The 25,671-nt window shown below is 42.3% G+C and overlaps 1 protein-coding gene across 1 annotated transcript in view; it reads right to left on the reverse strand.

Annotated features, from left to right (window-relative positions):
- The window catches only part of SYNDIG1 (synapse differentiation inducing 1), a 925,443-nt gene that overhangs the window by 484,803 nt on the left and 414,969 nt on the right, over positions 1-25,671 (reverse strand). The window contains exon 3 of the mRNA XM_069235041.1: positions 24,894-25,031. Within this exon, the coding sequence (XP_069091142.1) occupies positions 24,894-25,031 (138 nt within the window). The remainder of the gene's footprint in view (positions 1-24,893; positions 25,032-25,671) is intronic.

The following is a 25,671-nucleotide window of genomic DNA, read 5'->3' on the forward strand; positions in this document are numbered from 1 at the left end:
AAAATACACTTTATTCCTCCAACATTCTCCCTTGGATCTGCATCTGCACCTAAAAGGAACACGGACTGAATCTCCCGACTGACTTGAGGACATGACTGGGGCATCTAGGGTGAGATCACTAAAAACTACCCATTGTAACTGAACTGTCTATGTATTTCCCGTTGGGTTACAGCATCCACTAAGAGAGTATTGAGAATGCATAGAGAACCCCTAAAGAATGCCTGGAGATGTACCAAGTGTAAGTAGATGCCAAGCTGCAGAACGAAAAGAAGACACAGATGGCTAAGAAGGCAAACCAGCTCACGACAAGGCAGATGTGATAGGAGACTGAGGACACAATTTAATGAGCAGACAAATACTTTTAAAAACACTGGGGAAGGAGAATGTCCTCGGAAATTCCACGTCTCAGTTCCTGGACTATCCCCATTAACTCAGCTTAGCTTATATGCGCTCGAGCAGACCAGAATGACTGAAAGTGGCATGCATTGTAGAGTGGTCCTAAAGAACCCTTCTGCCGCCACCAGCAACAACTTCTCAACCTTCATTAATTCTGAGCCAGCTTGTAAGACATGAAGAAAAGTGTAAAACTGACTTTTTGTAATTAGCTGCTTCCTAAGAAATGTCTAGACTTAGAACCTTGCTTACCAAATTCAAAGGATCCAGAGTTCTCTCATTTTTTTGGTTCCAGGTATTTTCTCCCTCATTGATAGGAGGAATCTATCATAGGGAAAAGTATGGGTCATATGGCCTGTAGGTTATTAATTGTAGATTAAACTTTCCTTTAAAAAAGTTAAGGGCCAGCACAAGTGAAGTTGAAAGATTAAAGTCACAACAGACATGGAATATTTTTGTCTTCTGCTGTTGAACCTGTTTTCATTGGCATTAGGACTCTGTACACTTTTTCCCTGCTAACATTGGTAAAGTGCTTGTGCTATCTCCCTAGGCATATTACAATAGGCAAATATTTGACTGATACATTTTAATTTACCTGAGGGGCCCTGGTAAATGGTACTACATGTATACAGGGGCCCTAAATTAAATGCTGCTAGTGGGCAGCAGCACTCATTGTGCCACCTATTCAGGTAGTTTTTCAAAACATGTCTCAGGTCTGCCACTGCAGCCTGCAGTGCAGTGTTAAACTGCCATTTTGACCTGGCAAACTAAACCTTTTGTCAGGCTTAACCTTTCCCTTTTAATAAGTATAGCTCACCCCTGAGGTAGTCCCTACAGGCTCATGAAGCAGGGTGCACTACATTTAAAACAGAGGACATATGTACTTAACTTTTACATGTCCTGGAAGTGAAAAATCCTTAAAGTTGTTTTGCACTGATGTAAAATTTCTCCAATTCACGAACACTGGATTATCTTATTGCAATTAATATTTGCTAACTTTGGGCGGAGAGAGACATAGGGCCTGATTTAGAGTTTGGCAAGGGGGTTACTCATCACAAATGTGACAGATATTCCGTCTGCCATATTACTATCCTATAATAGCCTAGGGAGATTGTAATCCAGCAGGCAGGATACCCTTTGTGATGGAGTAACCCATCCACCAAACTCTAAATCATGCCCACACTCAAAATCAAATTTAATTTAGAATCTTCTTTAATGGTGAAGTCAGACTTTAAGTTACAATTTTGAAAATTACACTTTTACCAAGTTGACATTTTCTTGTCCCAGCCAGCTGTGTCTTCTGCCTGTGTCTTAGGTTGTGACTGTGAATGACTCTGATATTTGGCTTTGTGTATTAGTTCCAGACAGTGAGATAAGAGGGGCTTTAGGTGTGGGCAGGATGGGCCATCCTGGTAGGATGACTGGGAAGGGGCTGTACCCTGCTCCATTTATAATTCAAAGGGCTTTACCCAGAAACTGATACCAGGCCTGTTGTGTCTTTTGTCACCCCAGACAGTTCGGAGCCTTGACCAGGAAAAGTAGGAGCACTTTCAAGAACCATTGTTGGGAGTAGGACAGGGAGTCCGCTCCACACAAACGCAGGCAAAAGGCATAAATATTGCACCTAAAGAGTACCTCTTCACAACCCTCCTGGACATGTGGAAGATTCAGAAGAAAGAGTGTCCTGAAGCCAGGGGACTGCCCTACTGCTTGAGAGAGTGCCTTGCTGATGGAGAAGGAAAGTTTGATATGCTTGCCTTAATCCCAGCACACCCAGAGTGACTCCAATTGTCTTTTGGCTGACCTCTTGTGTGAGCTACAGGGATACAACAAGCTTCTGAGGCCTCCCTGCAATTACTCACTGTCCTTCTGCAACTGGACCTGCTACTGGACCTGCCTGAGCCATGCTCTGGCCTCTGCTGGAGTGAGTTATGATCCTCAAAAGGTGCCCCGACTGGGTCCTGAAACCTTGGCTGGCATCAGGTGAAGCTCTTCCTGCAAGAAAAGGTGAAATTCCTTTTGAGCTGGACTAACCTGGTACCTGTATTTGGCCTTCACTCCTTCACCTGAGCTTGTGATTTTCTCCCTGCCTAGCATGAGCACATGATTGCAAGTGGCGATTTGTGCTTTTAGGCGCTAATATCACTTAAAACTTTAAAATTTAATATCTCTGGTTCTACTGGTTGAATTCTTCTTGTTATGTTATTTTATTTATACAATGTACTCTATTTTTCTCATTTGGCTTGGGTTTTTTCTTGTGTTGTGTTTTCACTTTAATACTGTTTGTGTGCTGTATAAATACTTTACACATTGCCTCTAACTTACTCCTGACTGATTATGTGCCAGGCTTCCAGAGGGGTAATCACAGCTTAACTTTGTGACTTTTTTGGTTCACCCAGGCAAGGATTGTGGTTGTTGCCTGAGCGAGGCTTCCACCGACTCAGCTAACAGCTCAATTTCTTAAAGTAAGGAAAATATGCTACAAAGTGTATTCTTTATTACACAAAGCACATAAACATACTTTCAAGGAACCAAGCGTAGTGGAACCACAGCAGCCCTAGACTCCAAAACCTGTAGTCTGTAGTCAATACTGAAAATACTCAGATATGCCCAAGGAGCTGCTCAACAAACATCCACAATTGAACCGTCACTCCCCTGTGTAGTTGCCCAGAAGATAACCATGCTCCTAGTGGAGTGGCCTAGACACTGAGCTGGTAAGGGAAAATCAGATAAATAAAAGTCATGGAGATTACAATAACTTTGACTAAGAGTTGATACAAAAGCTTTATGTGCGCTGTGTGAGTGTACCTAAAACTATGAAAAAGAGAGTCTGAGCAACAAAACACTGTGGTACGTTGAAAGTGTAACCATAAAGCCCTTCCAACATCTACAGAATGTAATGTGCAATTCTCAATAGATGTTGGTGAAAGCCACAACTAAGAAAGAACAATTTCTTGATTCAAGTGAAAATCAGAAAACACTTTAGGAATGCTATTATAAGACAAACCTAAGGTTATACCCTAAAGAAGAAGGTGTAGTAAGGCACGGAGGAAAGTAGAGCCCCAGTTTCCCATAGTTTGGGTGCAGCTGTGATTGCTACAAATAAAACAATTGTAGAAGATAAACTCTTAAAAGACACCTCTTGCGAAGGTTCAAAAGAAGTAGATTGAAGTGTTATAAGAACAAGAGGAAGATAACATGAGGAAAAAGGGGACAGTGTGCTTGGATGAAAAAAATCAAATCTCTGGAAAAGTGCTGAGGCTAATAAGATCAAAGTATCTACGTCACTTGAAAAACAACAGAAAGCTGTAAATGCAGCAACCTGTCATCGCAATGAGACAACCAACAGACCTATCCAAAAAACCATACCTTAGGAATTTGTCATATGTCATTGTATCAGTAAGTTTAACAGAACACCAACTAAAGAATTGACTTGAGCCTATTACTAGAGTACAACGTAGAAGGTTGCCTAGATTGTTGCATAGCTAAAGCTGTCTTTGATGTTAAATTCAAACTACAGAGACCTATTCATTGGGGTTCAAGATACAGGAGAGGAATTTGAGAGGGCATGGAACAAACATAAGAAGCCACTCTGGGTGTCTAGCCAGCTTTTGTATTAGAGGAAAGCAGCACTTTCTTGTCTGGGCTGAAGCTAACAGGATTACCCAAACTCTTCCCCTCCTCATTTAAATAGGATCCCCTTGAGCAGTGGAAAAGGAAGGGAGACAAACAGATGACCCGATGATCAAGTGGGGAATAGTGCATGCATCGTGAAAAGGTTTTGGTGAGAACAAAAGCCCTCTTCATGGAAATAGATGTGCACCCAAACCCTGAGTATGCCATAACATGGGCCTGTCTCATGAAGTGTAGTCTTGTTGGGCCCAAAGCACTGCCCTCATAGTGAGGGAAGTTTACAGCCTTCATGAGGAATTAAGCAGCCAAGCACGGTGGTGACAGCATAGTGTTTTGTGACCAGTATGATTGATCCTTTGTAACCTGTTTCACCGGAGTGAGGCCTATAGTCTCACTTGTTTTTTAAAGGGTCTGCTGCTGGTTGCTTAACTCACCTTCACCTACATCATGTTGCTGTTGAGTGCTACACAGCAGAAGTCGTGCCAACAGTGAGTGCCTGCTAGGGTGCCATATAAGGATGAGGCAGTACCGATTAGTGTGTCTTTGGTGTATGCATGTGCTGGAGGTTCATGTGACTATGAGTTGTATAGTACCTGAAGGAGGATGTGGTGAGGTACAGCACGTTCAGGAGAAGTGCCTGTGCTGGTTGTATGTGTGCCTGTGAGAGTTACAATATATGGAGGATACAGTGTGTGCAGGATAAGTGCCTGTGTTGGTCATATGTGTATCTGTGAGAGGTAAAATACATGTAGGATACAGTGTGTGTATGTTAAATGCTGGATGTTTGTGTGCTTATGAGTGGTACAGTACATGGAGGATCCAATACTGTGCAGTGCATGTGTGTTGTATGCATGCACTGTGTGCATGTGTACCTGTGAATGGTATGAGTCTTTTTTGGGAGACCTAAGCCTGCGTGGTAAAACATGGAGTGGTGGTAAAGAGACCCCTCCTACAACAGATTTGTGAATTGCTGTATTCCAGTAAGCTGGGTGGAACACATAGTGGGGAGGGAAGGGGAGGACTAGACCTCCACTGTACTTTGAAAAGGTGCTCTTTGATCCAGTGAGAGGTCACAAGGAAGGGTTTGGGTACATTTGTGGAAGGAGAAGGGGCTGATAAGAGAATTGTGAAAAGTAGGGCTGGGAGCCCTATGCTAAATATTTGATGCATCCAGGTGTGAACTCTAGTCACCCTCATGGCCTGGTTTGTGGGACTATCAACTTCTGAGAGAACCCTTCTGAGACAGACTGCTTTTCAAGAGGAAAATGAAGGAGATGCATATGCACTTCAGGCCTTATTTCCCAAGGGGAACTTGCTGCTAAAATTGAGCATATGTGTGCTGGAATACTACTGACTTTAGATCAAAGTTGTAGTTGAGTCTTGAGACTCGGACTAGTAGCAATGCATATCCTGGATGTTACCAATAGTAAATGGGGAATAGCCACAAGTGCTAACATAAGGAGTGAGTGGAACAGAGAACCAGCAGAGACACTCTAGCCCCGACCTTAGGGAAGGACTGTATAAATTGTCTATGCATGTTGTACTACTTCTTTGTGTGGGTAGCATTAGAACTAAGGCCCGTATTTATACTTTTTTTAGCGCCACATTTGCGCCGCTTTTTAACGCAAAACGGCGCAAACCTACAAAATACAATGGCATTTTGCAAGTTTGCGCAGTTTTTGCGTCAAAAAACGACGCAAATGCGGTGCAAAAAAAGTATAAATACGGGCCTAAATACTCTGAGTATTTGGCAGGACAGTTATTTAATGCTACTGCTGCGTGCCTTTTGAGTTCTAAGCCCACTAATCTGTATGCACACCTTCTACCCAAGGGAACCTTGGACTGCTCAACCATGCTTACTACTGAGAGGCAAGTAAAGAAGGGTAATTGGCCCTATTGCTCAGAATCCATACTAAGTCAGGCCCTGGGACATCAGGAGAACAATGTCTCAACCTCCACGGTTGGCCCCAGTAACCTTTGCTGCCTGTGGCCCTCTTAAAGGGGTTCTGAAAACAAGTTATTTGAGCAATGTGCATTTTAATTGAAGAATATGAAAACAGAAAGTTTAAATCAGAGAGAATGAAGGGGAGTTTAACTTGTATAAACTTTAGTACAGGGGCCCAGTGCCTTTCATAAAAGCATTCAGTGGTTGCAGACAAATCTTAAAGCTGTCAAATACCAAGACTACCCTGTCCTGGTTCCACTTAATGCGTCTTGTTAGAGCTGACATCCTTGATGTTGTATTTCCCCAAACCTTATGCGTTCACACCTCCTGTTTGGCTGAATTTATTAGTTGGCATTTGGGCTCTGTGCACTTTACCACTGCTACCAGTGCTAAAGTGCGTATGGCACCTCCTTCAAACACAGTAAAATTGGTTTAGATGTTATTGGTATATTTAATTTACTTGTAAGTCTCTAGTGATGGTGCTACATGTACCCAGAACCTGTGAATTCAATGCTACTAGAGTTCCTTCAGCACTCATTGTGCCTCCCCCTAAAGTAGCCTTTGAAAACAGGTATAAGGCCTGTCCTGTCTTTTATTCACTCATTGACAACCAAATTAGAATCTCAGTCCCATTCTGAGATAGGACAACTCACTTTCTGCCCTATCCATCCCTTCAAATCAAATCAACAACCCACTTGCTTTCTCAATCAGTGTTGATACCTGGCTCTTCACCCTTTCAACCATCCCCAACTATTTAACCACTGCCCTGATTGTTTCTAATCTGCGGTCATACTCCTTCTGCTAAATAAATATACTGTTTTTCCCTCCTTCCCTTCCAACTATTTTCCAGTCTCTCAAATATATTGTCTTAACAAAGCTCTTGAACAGTTGCTCTTTTATAGACTCTCCTTTTCTCTCTCTTTCCTGAGCCTCATTAATCTACAATCTGTCTTCCATCACCCTCACTCCAGTGTGGCAGCCTTTACACATTTCTTAAACTTAATCGCCTCTGCTCGTTATAATCACCTTTCCCCCTTACTTTTCCTCTGTGATCTTTCAGCAACCTTTTGTGGCTATACCAGGCTAACAATCCAGCCTCCCTGGATATGTTGCACATCACACAAAAATGGTTCCCTTCTAATCTCTCTCTCTAATTGCTCCTTTTCTGTGTCATGATGCTCCTCATCAGTGCTTTGTTTGAGCTAGAGGTTTCTGGTGCATGGCATGAGCACTTAATTATGACATTCTGCCACAAGGATCTGCTGTTTGTCTAATTTAGAGGTGAGCAACAGTTGTTTATTAGTTCAAAATACATTAAAATAACTAATACTTGCTGGTCAAGCCATTCTTATAGCTTTGTGGGCCTGGTATAGTCAGAACTTTGATACTTGTAGTAGTATGATGCTTGGTAGTTGTGTTGGTACTGTCACTGGAAGCAGGGGCAGGGCAAAAGGTGGTGCAAGCTGCAGTGGCCTCCTGACGAGTGCCCTCGAGCTTACTATTTTACAAATTAAACACTGTTCCTCACTGTCACTTTTGACTACAGTTACAGTCTCTGTATCCCAAGATTCAGATTTAAGACTTCCCCTGTTATAAAAGTCTGCGATCAATCTCGGCCTCCACATCTCCTTTTTCGTTTCTCTTAGAGTCAATAAGCTAAGTATATACAGAGCTGTCCTTTTCCTTCATCTCGCTGTCATCCACCCTCTAATCTAATATATATGACTGTTTATAATCATTTGTCATTGGCCCTCTGTTTACTGATATCTTAAACTAAAATAATGAATGTCCCTTCAATGTCCACCTCCTCCAAAGTCTCCACTCCCATTTTCTTGCCTTTACACTAGGCCTGGCCAGAGCTTGCGGAGTTTCACTCCATGGAATTCTGGGGAGTTGCCAAAAGACTCTGCCCAATTCCAAAGAGTTCTGCGAGCAGGCAGAGTAAGTTAGTTAAGGGAGGATGCAGGGGAGGGAGAGTGTGAAGGGAGCATGGAGAACAATAACATCACTTCTATACATTTCTTTGCTTTTAGAAACAGAAAAAGGTTTCTATGGAGCTATGATCTTGCTCAATTGCCATTGCTAGTGAAATTATATCTTGCCAAACAAATAAAAAAAACTACCCCCACTACCAAAGGCAATAAGCTTAAGCAATATTCAACCATTTCTAAACACTCGAACAAGAGAGTGCACTCAGATGCTAAAAATACAAACCTACCATCCTGAAAGTCAAGTGGGTTCAGTCAGTGTACAGAACGTAGATTTCGTAGTGGTGTTGGTGTACAGAATGTGGATTTCTCTGACATCACGTTCTTTACCAACGCTATGAACCGCACATCAAACTGCTTCTGGGTGTGTGGACCTTGCAGCAATAAAAAAGGCTAGAGTACTAACCTCACATTAGAACCCTTTACTGCTGCAAGGCCTAGGCACCCGGAAGCGGTTTGATGTGAGTGTCACATACTGTTGGTAAAGATGTTGGAGAAATCTGCATTCTGTACTTGAATTCTGGTTATCACCAGGCTGGTAAGTTTCTTTTTCTTGGGATCTGAGCGCACTCTCTTGTTCGAGTGTTTAGAAATTGTTAAAAAATGCTTGAGCTTACGAGCTCTGGTGGTGTTGTATGGCTATTTTAACCATATTTTAGACACAATATTTTAGCTAACTAGGCCTGCCGCTGTGCACTTTAACCAAGTTACATTTTATTCAGCACTGCTTTATTTTTTTCAAAATAGACATATTTGCGATGACGTTTTATTTTCTCTAACTCATTGTTATTTCGCCTAGGTCAGCATTACATTCTTAGTAGAACATTTATTTCACTTTGTGCTTTTCCAAGGCTACAGTCAGATAGGGTTGCCCACAAATGTGGTATACTGTGTCTTCAACATTCACAGAAAAACACACACTCATACGTGGGGACCATTTTTTAGAATATCAGTTGTTTTATTATAAAAAAAACCCTTTGTCTCAGACACGTTAGAGGGAGATTCCAGCTGTATGCTGATCGCTGATTGCTTTGCTACAGCTACTTACCTCGACGGCCGAACCCCTGATCCACATGGGGACAGTGTCTCGCTAGACTACAGGTGTCTTTCTCCAGGTATGACCGATTATGTACTCCCCGGGGGAAACCCGAATGGCAGATTAGGCTTATTACGCTGTGCTCACATGTAGTGTAAGTTGGTGAAATATAACTAACTCCTAGTGACAGTATGGAAGGACTGTTTTTGTGTTTTACTCTTTTAGTCACCTGCTTGTCTTTATTGTGTTTTATCAGCCTAGTTATTGCAATACATGGCTTTTTTTATCTAAGATGCATTTACTTCAATAAATCCTTATTGAACTATACTCTGCCTCTGTTGTGTTTGCCAATATGAGACTTTGATAACTGAGAGAAAGGGATGATATCTGATTGACCACGATTCCCCTGAAGAGTCTTTCTTGTCATGCGCCCGGTTGCCACAATCCTCTCTGTGAGACATGAGGCACTGCTAGTTAGCCGCTAAACCTGGATTAGGCCGATAGGTGTCTTGTGGCGTGGAATCTTACTTAGTGCCCATAATCCATCTGATCCTACCACCCACGTTTGGTCAGGCACTAATTTTCGGATCCTCCTAAGTATCTCAGGCTCATTAAAGACTAAAGACACCTCAATACTAAGGCGTCTGTGGTATTGAGGATTTCCTCCTCAGCTAAATAGGTAGTACCTATCTTGAGCTGTCGGTTGTTCAAGTTTCAACCTTAAAAGGACCAATCCCCACTTGGTGTCCCTATCTCTGAACACATATCTACCAATAATAAAGCGAACCCATGACAGGTAGCAGTTGCAGTAAATGTGCCACCTCGCCTCACTCCACATTTATTGGCAAATGGCCTAACGGCCCTGGGGGTTACAGTCATATTTGTTGTTGAGGCTCATGCAGTCCATAGAACAAAAATGTTTTATTCCTGGGTCACCTTTCCAGCAGCAGATGGGAACACAAATACATTTCACTACTACACACCTGCAAACATACCTGTACAATACAGAGCTTATGCATATTTAGAAATACCTTTACCTTATCAAGACCATAGTAACTGGCTTGATGGCGCCCTACCACATTATAATACATGTTAGGTTAGGTCTCTGAGCAATGAAGGCCCGGCCTGGCCTTTATTGGCCGCATATATACCACACCCTGATGCAGCAACCTTAGCAGTAGCTGAGGGGTGCCCGGTTGCTACAATCCTCTTTGCGAGAGATGAGGCGCTGCTAGTTAGCCGGAAAACCCGGATTAGGACGACAGGTGTCTTGTGGCATGGAATCTTACTTAGTGCCCATAATCCATCTGATCCTACCACCCACGTTTGGTCAGGCACTAATTTTTGGATCCTCCTAAGTATCTCAGGCTCATTAAGGACTAAAGACACCTCAATACTATATACAGAGGCGTCTGTGGTATTGAGGATTTCCTCCTCAGCTAAATAGGTAGTACCTATCTTGAGCTGTCGGTTGTTCAAGTTTCAACCTTAAAAGGACCAATCCCCACTTGGTGTCCCTATCTCTGAACACATATCTACCAATAATAAAGCGAACCCATGACAGGTAGCAGTTGCAGTAAATGTGCCACCTCGCCTCACTCCACATTTATTGGCAAATGGCCTAACGGCCCTGGGGGTTACAGTCATATTTGTTGTTGAGGCTCATGCAGTCCATAGAACAAAAATGTTTTATTCCTGGGTCACCTTTCCAGCAGCAGATGGGAACACAAATACATTTCACTACTACACACCTGCAAACATACCTGTACAATACAGAGCTTATGCATATTTAGAAATACCTTTACCTTATCAAGACCATAGTAACTGGCTTGATGGCGCCCTACCACATTATAATACATGTTAGGTTAGGTCTCTGAGCAATGAAGGCCCGGCCTGGCCTTTATTGGCCGCATATATACCACACCCTGATGCAGCAACCTTAGCAGTAGCTGAGGGGTGCCCGGTTGCTACAATCCTCTTTGCGAGAGATGAGGCGCTGCTAGTTAGCCGGAAAACCCGGATTAGGACGACAGGTGTCTTGTGGCATGGAATCTTACTTAGTGCCCATAATCCATCTGATCCTACCACCCACGTTTGGTCAGGCACTAATTTTTGGATCCTCCTAAGTATCTCAGGCTCATTAAGGACTAAAGACACCTCAATACTATATACAGAGGCGTCTGTGGTATTGAGGATTTCCTCCTCAGCTAAATAGGTAGTACCTATCTTGAGCTGTCGGTTGTTCAAGTTTCAACCTTAAAAGGACCAATCCCCACTTGGTGTCCCTTTCTCTGAACACATATCTACCAATAATATAGCGAACCCATGACAGGTAGCAGTTGCAGTAAATGTGCCACCTCCCCTCACTCCACATTTATTGGCAAATGGCCTAATGGCCCAGGGGGGTACAGTCATATTTGTTGTTGAGGCTCATGCAGCCCATAGAACAAAAATGTTTTATTCCTGGGTCACCTTTCCAGCAGCAGATGGGAACACAAATACAGTTCACTACTACACACCTGCAAACATACCTGTTCAATACAGAGCTTATGCATATTTAGAAATACCTTTACCTTATCAAGACCATAGTAACTGGCTTGATGGCGCCCTACCACATTATAATACATGTTAGGTTAGGTCTCTGAGCAATGAAGGCCCGGCCTGGCCTTTATTGGCCGCATATATACCACACCCTGATGCAGCAACCTTAGCAGTAGCTGAGGGGTGCCCGGTTGCCACAATCCTCTTTGCGAGAGATGAGGCGCTGCTAGTTAGCCGGAAAACCCGGATTAGGCCGACATGTTTCTTATGGCGTGGAATCATACTTAGTACCCATAATCCATTTGATCCTGCCGCCCGAGTTTGGTCAAGCACTAATTTTTGGATCCTCCTAAGTATCTCAGTCTCATTAAAGGCTAAAGACACCTCAATACTAAATACAGAGGTGTCTGTGGTATTGAGGATGTCCTCCTAAGTTAAATAGGTAGTACCTATCTTTAGCTGTAAGTTGTACAAGCTTGAACCTTAAAAGGACCATTTCCCACTTGGCGTTCCTATGTCTGAACAAATATCTACCATTAATATGGGGAACCTACGACAGGTAGCAGCTGCAGTAAATATGCAACCTCCCCTCACTGCACATTTATTGGCAAATGGCCTAATGGACCAGGGGGGTACAGTCACATTTGTTGTTGAGGCTCATCCAGCCTACAGAACATAATTGTTTTATTCTTGAGTCACCTTTCCAGCAGCAGATGGGAACACAAATACATTTCACTACTACACACCTGCAAACATACCTGCACAATACAGACCTTATGCATATTTAGAAATACCTTTATCTTATCAAGACCATAATAACTGGCTTGATGGCGCCCTACCACAAACAATATTACCCGTTAGGTTAGGTCCTGTGAGCAATGACGGCCCGACCTGGCCTTTATTGGCCACATATACACCACACCCTGATGCCGCAAGCTTAGCAGTAGCTGAGGTTCACCACCTATGTATAGTGCTCACAACAATATACAGACTGTTAGATCAGTTAGTACAGTTTGTTATGCAAACATTTAATCCTAACCCAGAACATGCTGCCCCAGGGCAACCACATACAGTTACGCCTGGCATTAACTTGGCCACTGTACATTCGATCATGGGTGAGGTACCCGCCAAGCGGGAGGAAATTCCGTTTTGTTAAGCTCAAAAAACAAATGCGCAGGAATCAGTTTTCCCCATACGGGACCGCAGGATAAACATAGAATTCTCACTAAGTGCTTGCCATTCGGGGTGGTTCCCACAGTTGATAAATGCAATACATGGGGCAAGGTATTTGGCACGCTCTATGCTACCGCATACGGTACACCTACAAATGCCAATCTTTCAGGGTGTTAAAACAAATTCAAGATGAATACGTGGCTGCCCCAGCCCTGGATTTGGGTATGCAAGTGAAAAACAACAAACACCAAGGAAAGAAAGGGAAGAATCACCGCATGCGGAGACCCCACAAAACAGGTATAACCTTAGAAATAGGGATAATATAAAAACGCTTGACAGATATCAATATACTGATACATGCCAATCTTGTTTCTTTCAGGACTTACCGGAAAAACACAGTGAGAGAGGTGGGCGGTCAGAGAATCGAACTGATCACGTGAAGTTGAGAAAGGACTCACAACGCTCATCTGAAGTTTCAGTTAAAAAAGAAGAGAAACTTCCCCCAAAAAAAAACAATTTAAAAAGAAAAAAGTGGCAGCAGTTACAATCTGACATGCCACTCAAGAAAAGGACTTTACTGAAGAACGGGAAGTGGGCACTGGCACTTCTTGACAGTGCGGCAGAGGTCACAATAGTTCACCAGGATCTTCAAGAGCATCTGGAGGTGAAAGCAACTGATGACTTCTTGCAAGTTGAGACTACCGGCATGATTGTCTCCACACCCAATAGGGTGTATAAAGTGACTATTCAGTTAGAAGGAGACATTGAACACATGATGGACGCCATCCTTTGGGACCAAGTAATTTCTATTTATGATATCTTACTGGCTGAAAAAGATTGGCTTCCAGAATTTTTCCGCAATTTCCCTTACGTAGAGGATCTTATTGAAAAATCCTTCTAGTCCCTTGCTCCCAGAAAGCTCATTGAAATGTATGCCATTGATTGGGCAGATGCACAAATACCTGCAATATATCGCACTCGTGTAGGGTGGGACAAAGATTCCCCCTACCACGTAATACCAATGAAATCCCAACTGCAACCGCAATATTCAATAAAAAGCCCCTGTGATGGAAATACTCAACCAACTAGAGTACCAGGGTGTTATTGAACCCTCAGACTCATCAATGAATAATCCATGATTTCCTGTCACTAAACCTAACCACTCATATAGAATAGTCTTAGACTACAGACATTTAAAAAGTCATACAAAGACATTTGCTATACAAAATGCACAGAGCACAACACTGATGAACAACATCATGATGAAAAAATACAAAATGACCCTGGATGTTTCCAGCTGGTTTTTTCCTCCAAAACATAGGGGGTTATTCTAACTTTGGAGGAGGTGTTAATCCGTCCCAAAAGTGACGGAAAAGTGACGGATTTACCACCAGCCGTATTACGAGTCCATTATATCCTATGGAACTCATAATACGGCTGGTGGTATATCCGTCACTTTACCGTCACTTTTGGGACGGATTAACACTCCTCCAAAGTTAGAATAACCCCCATAGTGTCTGAAAGTAGGGGCTTAATACGTTTTAGTGCACTTGGCTCTCAGAAAAAATTCTGCCAACTCCCACAACGCTACAAGAACAGTCCAGGTCTGTTCTCTGCTCGTGTTACATCTATCCTACATGACATAGACCCTGAGGCACTGTCATAAGTGGATGACATCTATCTCACAGACAACAACCTCATGCAACATTTTTTAAGACGGGTAGCCCGTATTGTTGTAGGATTTGCCAAAATCGGCTATAAATTCAACTTCAAAAAAACAAAAATAGCCTTTCTTAGTGTTCTATACTTGGGATACGAACTGTTGGATGAAGGCAAGAGCCCTGCGCCCCAATTGTTTTTAGAAAAATGCGCACAACCACCAAACACAATAAAAAAGCTCCAGTCAATGTTGGGCTTTTTAAACTTTGGCAAAACATATATTCCAGATTTTGCACAATGCATTAAACCATTATATGACCTAATATGTCTTGACTTTACCAGCAAATTCTGGACAGTCAAACACACACACATTCTAAGAGCTTTGCAAAAAGACATGCTTGATCAGAACATTTACATACAAGGGACAATAAAATACATTTGGTCATCAGAGTAATTGCTGGGCAATTGTTTTCACCTATGTGACATTCAATGAAGGTGAGACCATCCTGATTTCATACAAATCACACTTATACTCCTCAGCTGAACAACACTTTGCTCCCACTGAGAAAATCCCCACTGCTGTTCAGACGGTGGTCCTTAAAGAGAGACCTTTGGCCCAGGGTCAGCGCATTATTGTCGCATCCCGAATTCCAGCCCTTGAGGCTATTACCAAAACAAGCGTTCCAAACGTGAAAGCACTGCATCCATGTTGGATCCAATGGGCAACGTCTCTGACGGCCAGAGATGTTGAATATGTCTTTTACTCTAAATTACAAACCCAAGAATTCTTACAATATGAACTTGAGTATCCAGTTCCAGCAAATACACTGGCCATTGACCAATGTCATACAATCCTGTACACTGATGGTTCAGCCCAACCAGCAATTTGCACCAAACATCAATACTCCGCTGCTTGCTTGTTTTTGAGTGGATAGATCAAGGATGGCAAGTTCCATCCACAAAATACTTACACTCAAACTCTAGGAGATTGCACCATACAACTTGCAGAGCTCAAGGCTCTGGTGATGGCACTGGAACATACGGATCCTAAGCAGATGACGTTGGTGGTCTGTGATTCGTACTATTGTGTCCAGTCCTTCAATGAATATCTGTATTACTGGAGCCAAAATGGGCTCAGAGATTCAAAAGGCAACACCATTAAACACAGACTTCTGTGGGGGAGAGTAGCGGAGCTGAAAGAAATGCTACCCAATGTCCATGTTGTACATACACCAGGACATCAGTGTGTTGGAATGCACGCTGAGGGCAACACTTTGGCTGATGAGGTAGTCCAATCACCAAACGCTCTGGCTTCTGTTGCTGCAGAAACTCATTCTAAATTAAAAGTGGATGATGAAACACTGGCAGCAGTGAAACATTTGGCTGACGGCATGCCCTTACCTAAAGCATATCCTGCTAAATATTCCTGCTGGATGGAAGGAATGTTTGATGCACAAGCAACAATACAAGGTGTGGGAGTTTGAGTGATTCCCAATAAAGACCTAAGACCTGAATAAATAAAAGCAGCACATGAGGGAGTTGCTTGTGCTCATGCTGGTGTGACAGCTACAATTTCAATATTACAATCACGCTATTGGTGGCCAGGTCTCTACAAATAGGCCAAGCAATATGTTATTTGTTGTGACATCTGCCAGCAAATTTAAGGATCCACCATCAAGCGCCCACCACAGAAACCCCTCCTAATTTCCAACAAACACTTACAATGTGTGCACTTGGACCATTGTGATCCCCTGACACGAGATAGTGCATACAAATACATCCTAGTCGCTGTTAATTCATGCTCCAGATTTCTATGGGTTTGGCCACAATGCTCGGCTGACGCTCAAACTTTTAATAAAGATTTGGAAGTCTTTATCGGTACATATGCTGTTGCTGCTTTCTACTGGTACCCTGCTTTTGCCTCAAGGGCTTACAGGGACGCCATGGCTTTGTTAGTGGTCCAACTGCTTTTACAGTCTTCTGTCTCCAGGTTTGAGGAATGATCTACTTCAAAGGGGAAACCCAAAGGGCAGATTAGGCTTATTACCCTGTGCTCACATGTAGTGTAGGTAGGTGAAATATAACTCACTCCTAATGACAGTATGGAAGGACTTTTTTTGTGTTTTACTCTTTTAGTCACCTGCTTGTTTTTATTGTGTTTTATCATCCTAGGTATTGCAATACATTATTTTTTATCCAAGAAGCAGTTACTTCAATAAATCCTTATTGAACTATACTCTGCCTCTGTTGTGTTTGCCCATATGAGACTTTGGTAACTGAGGGAAAGGGATGAGATCTGATTGACCATTAGTCCCCTGAGGTGTCGTTCTTGTCATACGCCCGGTTGCCACAATCCTCTTGGTGAGAGATGAGGGGCTGTTAGTTAGCTGGAAACCCCAGATTAGGCCGACAGGTGTCATATGCTGTGGAATCATACTAAGTACCCACAATCCATCTGATCCTGCCACCCACATCAAGTAACCTCATTAGGATGATGAGAACCTATGAGACAGTAGCAGAGGTAGGTTTTTGAACTGTTTGGCAAGATACGTATTGATACATATTTTGTAGCTCTAAAGGGTGAGCGCAGATAAACTCCGCTATGCAGTGGGTGGCAGAGCTATTTGCCTAACTTTGCACTCTGCGCTGAATTGGCAAACTCTGTGAACTCTCCCAGAGAGCGGAGTTTACCTCCCATGCCTACTTTACACCAAAGATGTAACACTTCTTCTAAGCTTAAGCATATGCCTGTTATAATTTGCCACTTCTGCTACATTTCAACCACTAAATCTAAGCAACATCTGCCCACAGTATCCAATTTATGAGGCCAAGTCCCTGGTAAGGAAAGTGATGAGTAAGCATGATTATTAGGTTTAATTCAAATTTGGTATTTTCTCATGTTCCTAAATCAATTGATGAGTTTTGCAGTCAGATTAGTGTACAAACTGGTCATCACTGAACTCCTTCACTGCGTGGTTATCCCCCCCAGGCACGAGGTCCAATCCAAAATACTCATACTTTTTTTAAAATTCAATGAAGGGCTTGTGGTTAGGTAACTGTCATTACACTACACAGTCATCTTCCACCATTGTGATTGGGCCATACTGAACCATCTTAATTTCCTTCCAAAGTCTACTACTCTGGAATGCTCTCCCCAACACTCTCATGATGCCTGCCCCCTTACTGATGCTAAACAAGCCCTGAAAGCGCAGTCAATTGTCCTTATAATCTGAACGCTCACTACATCGTGGAAAAAATCTTCATCCTACACCATTCTTTTCAATGTTTCATCAGTATTCAATCAATCTTTTTAATATTGAAGTCACAAATTTTACTCTTGACTACAAATTGTAAAGATGTGTTCTTTGTTACTATGTTGTTTAGTTTATCTCAGCTTTACGTAACAGAATGTTTACACATCTGCACTCCTAAAATTCAAGTCCATGTTATAACCCTCTTCTGTGTGCAGCAACCCAATCTATATACGACTTGATGAACCCAATGTGTTGCTACATCTAGTATTTCTGTTTGATGAGCTTAAAGGTTTTCTTTCAAGAAAATACAAACCTGTTATATTTTGTGCACAGCTCATGCTAAAAGCGCCACCCTTTGACCTCATTATTATTTGGCCAAAGTGGTATCACCGTCAGGAATACTGTCAGGATTGCAGTGTCTGAGTTGCCCGGTTATGGCACCCGAATACTGGACCAGTTTTCAACGCTTTGTAAAACTACAAGAAGTTGCGCTCACTTTTCCCATGCTCTCAGAGCAGATGGAAACTGTCAGAAGAAAGGTCCCAGGTTTGGAAATGTACATGCAGGAAAGGGTTTGGTGCCCCAAGGTGCGCATATTTTCCCATGTGGTGTATGATATAAATCCAGGATTCACGGGAGGAGATAGTGGCCGAAATGTTTTATTTTGTCCCTGTTACCTCCCATGCCGAATTCCAGGTAATTAGTAATGAGACACCCATTGTTATCTATGATATTAAGAATACTTTATTTCTCGATTTTTATTGGCTGTTTCGTTTTTCATTCATTGTGGGCTGTCATGTTTGTTTTTACATGGTTACTTTGAATTGATTGGACAGCAACATTGACAATTACGATATTTTTCCTAAGCCCCAAAAGTTGTAGATTTTTGCTTCCCCACACTATAAAAAAGGGCTGTGAGAAACTTTGTGACATATATATTTGTAAAAGTTCTTTCTGAAAGTAAACAGCAAATTTGCATTTTGGAGTTATATTTTTGAGCAAACTAAGGGCCTGATTTAGCAATTAGCAGACCGGTTACTCAGTCACAACGATGACAGATATCCCGTCGGATGAAATCCAAATCCCAAAGGATAAATTAGGATTTAGATTTCGTCAGCCAAGATAGCCATCACTGTTGTGATGAAGTACCCCATCTGCTGAGTTCCAAATCAGGCCCTGAGACTTAGGGCCATATGTAGGAACCGTTTTGCATGTCGCAAACTGCGAAAAACGCAGTTTGCGCCATGCAAAACGGCCATCGCGATGCTGATTCACATTTTGCGAGTCGGTACCGACTCGCAAAATGTGAATCCGACTCGCAAATAGGAAGGGGTGTTCCCTTCCTATTTGCAACTCGCACTGCGATGCGAAAGGGGTCGCAAAGCAATTTGCAGTTAACACCCACTTGAAGCGGGTGGTAACTCATTCGCAAACGGGAAGGGGTCCCCAAGGGACCACTTCCCCTTTGTGAATGTCGCTAAAAATAATTTTTCAGAGCAGGCAGTGGTCCAATAGACCACTGCCTACTCTGAAAAAATGAAACCAAATGGTTTCGTTATTTTTTTTGTATTGCAACTCGTTTTCCTCTAAGGAAAACGGGCTGCAATTAAAAAAAAACTGCTTTATTAAAAAAGCAGTCACAGACATGTAGGTCTGCTGTCTTCAGCAGGCCACCATCCCTGTGAATGCATGGACTCGCTATGGGGTCGCAAAATGCGACCCACCTCATTAATATTCATGAGGTGGGTCTTTGAGACCACATAGCAAGTCGCAGAAGGTGTCTGAGACACCTTTCTGCATAGAATTTTGGGAGTTGCAAATTGCGAGTCGGTCTGACTCGCAATTTGCAACTCGCAAAATTTTGTTTTGCTACATCTGGCCCTTACTTCTGAGACAAATGGAGCTCATAAGTTGACCTTCTGTAGACAAATATATTTGTTCAAAATGGGTTTTTAAGGAAAAGCTTCTCCGGTGGAGTAACCTGATAAAGTGTTCAAACCTTTGCAGCTTTCTGAAGTGTGAAAATTATGAATTTATGTCCTGATTTAGATCTTGGTGGAGTAGTTACTCTGTCACAGCGAGGATGGATATCGGGTCTGCTGAAATCTAAAAACTATAGAAAACAATGGTATTTAGATTCCGGCAAACCAGATATCCGCCACCACTGCGACGGGGTAACCCCTCCGCTGAGATCTAAATCAGGCCCTTAGTCTTTTTCCACTTGAAGGAATAAAATCTCCTCTTACTCCCTAAACACATAAAGCTGAAACCTGGCAACACTATCTTACTGCAAACTACGTTGTCAGTTAAAAACTATAGCTGTATTGTAGAATATTTATTTATCATAAACTACTATGGCTTAATGTGACTATTAATTACCCCACCCTCCCAGGTTTTCCTTAATGTATCTCTATTTAAACTGTAACAGTCAGTAGTGAAGGATGCTGATTTTATGACTAAAAAACATGTCCTGATGGGCGTGATAGAAGGAGAGAAACTGGTAGAAAGTGAAGGAGTATGGAAATATTTTGCATTTAAATGTCTTGTGGTATATTGGCAGTGATAATAGTAGAACATGTCCAGTGACAAGACATTTTCTGCTCTAACTAGTCTTCCACTAGTATTATCTGAGACTTTTTAACAGAAGATGCGCACTATTGTAAAAACGTTATGCAACATGGCACAGTGAGGAGAATTTTGAGAAGTTCAAAAATTTTGTTGGTCTAATCAGGTAACTAGACTTGTTATTGCCAGATTAGTAGAAAATGATTACTACACATGTTTTCAACATGATGTGAGCTACAGTCCAGAACAAGTATACATCAGAACAAGGGCAAGTTCCATTAAGTAGTGCAAGTACATTTTGTCATCAATGAAAATAAATAGTAATTGCTTTCAAATATAGATATATTTCGGGATGATCCACCAAGAGGATGTTGAGAAAAGTGGGGTCACAAAACATGTTTTCCCCATTCATTTTTCCAAAGGAAAATTAGGCAACCCAAAAACCAAAATGGCTGTATAGAATAATGTCATGTTCACCTGGCCTTCTCGACAGTCTGCCCCAATTCTATTTGCTTTCATCCCTCCTGTCTGATGAAACAGGTTTCGTTGATTTTAGGACTCTGTGGAAATTACCACTGCTAACCACTGCTAAAGCGCTTGTGCTCTCTCCTTTAAACATTGTAAAATTGTCTTACACTAAATGGCACATTTAATTTTCTTGTAAGTCTCTAGCAAAGTGGTATACCCAGCACCTGCAAATTACATGCTAGCAGTGAGCCTACATTAGACATTGTGCCACTTACTGAAGTGGCCCTTTAAAACCTGTCTCAGGTCTGCCTTGGCAGCCTGTTAGACCTGACAGCCACATTTCTAATTCTGAGTGCAGATTAAACTGCCATTTAGAGCTGACAAAATAACCTTTTGCCTGTGCCCTGGGTCATATGACTAGGTGTAGTTGGCAGTTGGCATTTGTGTATCCCTCCATGACAGCATCACAAAGGGGGACAGGGTGTTGGCAGAACCTGCCATCCTGACCTAATTGGAGGAGGGGAGCTGTCACCTACCACACTTGCACTTCTTAGCACGCTCACAAAGGACTTCACACTAGTGCATCGTCACCCAAAACCTCTTGGAGCCAGGGCAAAGAAAAGAAGGAAATGCCAGAACTAGATGTGGGGAAGAGTCTGGAAATTTCTCCCACGTCAAAGCTGGCACATGGTATAAATATTGGACTCTCAGACCAACTTTGCAGTTCACTTCTAGACCTATGGAAGTAGGATCACTCCGCTGTCTTGCTGTTGGAAGGAATGTCCTGCTGCCCTGCTGCAAGAAGGACTTCCCTGCTGCCCTGCTGCCTGAGCAAGGAAGACTGGAACTGCTCCTTGAACCCAGAACCACCAGAGTGACCTCAAGGGCTAGTTGACTAGCCTCCTTTTCTAAGCTACTGGGACATATTGTGCTCCAGAGACCTGATCTGCCAAGCTGCCCAGACTCAAATGGACCAGCCTGTGCTCTGCTGCTGACCTCTTCTGGAGTAAGACCTGATCTCCCCAAGGTATCAGAGTGTGCTCCTCCTGGCCCAACTTTGAGTTTCCTCAGAACTAACACGTTGCGATACAACCTGACACAGCGTATCACAGCTCCTGATTGGCAGCCTCATTGGAACTGGCACAGAACATCACATCTCGACAAAGGATCTTGCATCTCAGTCTTAGCACAACCACGGTTCATTGCCTAGTGGGCTAAAGTGGATCCTCTAGCCCATTAGTGCTCCATCAGGGTTGGCTTGAACATCTGTCTGGCATGGCCATCTAACCTCATGTGGCATTTTGTGCTTTTTGGTGCTACTTTTACCTAGGACTGTGAAAATGTATGTCTCCAGTTCTACTGATTGGATTGTTGTCAATGGGATCATTTTATGTTTTTTAAATATACTCTATTTCTGTACATTGGTGTGGGATTTTTCTTGTGCTATGTTTTCACTTTATTGCTGCTTTTGTGCTGCAAAAGTACTTTACACATTGCATTTGAGTTAAGCCTGATTGCTTTCATGTCAAGCTATCAGAGGGTTAAGCACAGGTTAGTTTAGTGACTTATGTGGTTCACTCTGACAGAGACTGTAGCTGTTGCTCGACCAGGATTAACACCCCCCCAAACCATCAGCCCAGTTATCCTCCTTCAGTTTGTCCCATCAGTTCTTCCCAGATGTGCCTCAAATCTTTTTCTCATTTCCGGTCTTCAGCCCTCTCTTAAAACCTCAAAGCTTTAAGATCGTCACAGCCGTCTGCCACTAGATCGCTCGTAACTCACAGCCACCCAAAACGAAAATTATCTATTTTCCTGTTGCCTCTGTGCCTTTTCATCTTCTTTATTTTATACCCTGATACAGGAGATATGTAAAAGGAATTCTGGCCTATGAATCAATCTCTCTATTTGCATGGAGCCCTCTAGAAGTCCTACAGTGTCCAGACGCCAAATATTAAAAATATGCACAGCAAAACCCAGCATTCCCGTATACACAACCAAAACAGATTCAGAAATTCGGCAACTGCAATTCATTTCTAAAACGTCCTCTGCATTGATTAGTATGGTTTAAGGTATAGCCCTCTATTGTAGGGATAGAGGAAAATGTAAAAACATTAAAACATGAAAAAGCACGTCTGCACTACTGGCTCTTTCAGAATGATAATTGTGTCTTTATTTTCCGCAAAGGGCCGAAGGGCTGCCCGCTCTTCAGGGTTACGATATGACATAAGCATTGATGGTCTATGTTTGACGCCATTTCAAGGTCTTCGTCTGTGGTGAGGGTTTTACTTATTCACATGGCATTCGAGATGACTAACTAACGCTGAGGAAGATCCGGCCCCTTGCTTAGAAATTATCATAAAAAGATTGCATTTGTGATACACATTGAAAAAACGACCACACTTATAAATATGTAATCTTTCATGGACAGACTTTATAAACTGTTGATCAAAGCTTGCGCCTTTACATTCTGCCAATGTATAAAACAGCAACACACTTGGGCTCCAGCAAACCTTTTTCCTTCAAACGTTTTTTTTATTAATATTATTTCAGCGCACCCGGTGATTTATTGGCAATATTTATGTAGTGATTTATATTTAGCTGCTTAATTTTGACCATACGGGAAAGTGGCATTCGTTTCTAATGATTCTTTTGCTGGCAAAAACAGAGCTTATGGTATTGACCGCAAATGGAATATTCCCTCGTCCGATACAAAGAACACCCGTGCTTAGGGCTGAATTGTGGATTGAGTGTTTTCATATTGCAACCGGCGTTAATGATCACAGGGTATGTTACTCGATATTGTTGTAAACATACCAGTAACTGTTATGTACGCAATACAAAAGCACGACCTCTTAGGCATAACATCTCCTAGTCAGTAGACAACAGTGAAACCAATGTATGTCTGGGACCAATAATAAACTAGAAAGAAAAATAATAAAAGTGGAGAGAAGGCAAAACACATCGCTCCAATTCTGAAAAATATACACAGGCTCCAAATTAAAGAACCAAATCCTAAATTTAGCCAACACCTAGCTGATGATAGTTTAGCCTCTTGGCACAATACAATTTAAAAAAATACAATAATACTCTAATGAACCAACACCACAAGACGGCCAAATAAATAAAAGCTTATTCCTTAAGATGCCACATGACACCAGAACACTTAAGACATGAAGAGGGACTTCGCTTTTAAAAAACCATTGCCAAACTACAGCGAATAATATCGTGCTATCCAAACCATGATCCTCGTCTTCCACCCTACAGGCTCACTATCAGCCTGATTTCGAGTTACACGGAGAATGGTGATGAGTCTGCATTTTCCCTGCACAGGACCACGATGCAAGGCAAATTAACATGTCCGAAATCACTGATTTTGGCTAGTAATTGCAGTCCTGAACCATGCAATTACACGTTTTTCTTCCTGGAATGAGAAGTAACTGCTCTGAGCTGGTGGTCAAGGACCTTTAACTGAAGGACTGTTCATTACAGGACAATCAAGCCAAACTGATGGGCTCCTGGTTCTAGTTAGCATAGACAGTCGTCCCTCGTTTCCCCTCGTTTCCCCTACCAAGCCCTTGCATGGCTATCCTGAGAAGGGAAAAGGCACAAACATCCACACGCACAGAGGGACAGCTTTCTGAATGTCAGTGTCTGTTTTCATTCAGCAAACAAATATTTGCAGTTTATTTCTTTAAAATAGAAACGATGCCAAGTGGGCGCATCATACATATATGTAGTGGCTTCAATGGCGACTCTAAAGTGGCAGCTCTGTTAAAGGCACTGAGGACCCTGCCTGTCTGGCAAGGATCTCTATATATGGCGAATCATCCAAAAACGTGGAAGCAGAGGTCAGAGCCTCCACTGACAGTGATGGGCGGATGGACCACACACTAGGGTCTCTATTACCCAGTTTGCTATATATGAAAGAAGATATCTGGATAGTTATACACCACTGAGAACTAAACAGTCATTTACCAACAAAATCTACAAGGATAACAACATGGAAACAAAGGGAGTTAAGGATGGAACAGAAACAAAGTTTGATGTAATCATCCATTGAGCATTACACCTAGATCACATTGCTGGGCATAATAGAAGTGTTTTGTTTAATAGTTGCCTCAAAACGTTCCATAATTCTTCGTGCTTTACTGATCATTATTTAATGCAGAAAATAAAAATGTGTATGCTGCGTAAGAGGAAGATGGCAGTACAATATCGCCCCATTCCCTTTACCTTACCTCATGTGACAAATAAAAGGCAGCTATCCCCAAAGGCCAGAAGCAGCACAGCATGGAAAACACACTCAGCCCCAGATGGTCCCGTGGAGGCATCATCAGAAAATTGTCTTCGCTCTCTGTGTCACTTGAGTAATCACTCTGAAAAGAGACAGAAAATAATGTTAAAAACAGACATTCCGAAGTTATGTTAAGAATAAGACGTGCTTAAGAATTTGGAGGAAACTGTTGATTGAGGTACAAACAGCAATTTATGCATGTACTGGAATAGTAATACATATAACACTGACAATTGTTCTGCTTTTTGCAATTTTTTGAAGTTCAAACCTCACGAATTTTAACGGGGAGTATGTGTGGGATAACTCTGATGCATGCAAATGTGGGTGTGCTAAACGGCAGATTCACACTCAGTTGCCCATTCTTGCCTCCAGAACTCACAGCAGTTAGTAATCACTACGTTTGGTAAATACTTCATTCTAGGGTATGAGTATTTTCTGAGTGAGGTAGACACCAGCCCCTGTACCAGTATGCTTGGACTCAAGGCTTGGACTCATAGGGGGCATATGCATACTCTGTTTGCTCCAGATTTGCATCATTTGGTTTACGTAAATCCTGCGCAAACTTAACTCCATATTTATATTTTGGCGCTAGACATGTCTAGGGCCAAAATATTGGAGTTAAAGTCATTTTTTGCCTGCAGAAAACTATCTTGCGTCAATGAGATGCAAGGTAGGCATTCCTGGGCAACAAATGACTCTAAGGCCCTAGCGCCTTATTTATC

The sequence above is a fragment of the Pleurodeles waltl genome, chromosome 5 (genome assembly GCF_031143425.1).
Source record: "Pleurodeles waltl isolate 20211129_DDA chromosome 5, aPleWal1.hap1.20221129, whole genome shotgun sequence".
Lineage (NCBI taxonomy): Eukaryota > Metazoa > Chordata > Amphibia > Caudata > Salamandridae > Pleurodeles > Pleurodeles waltl.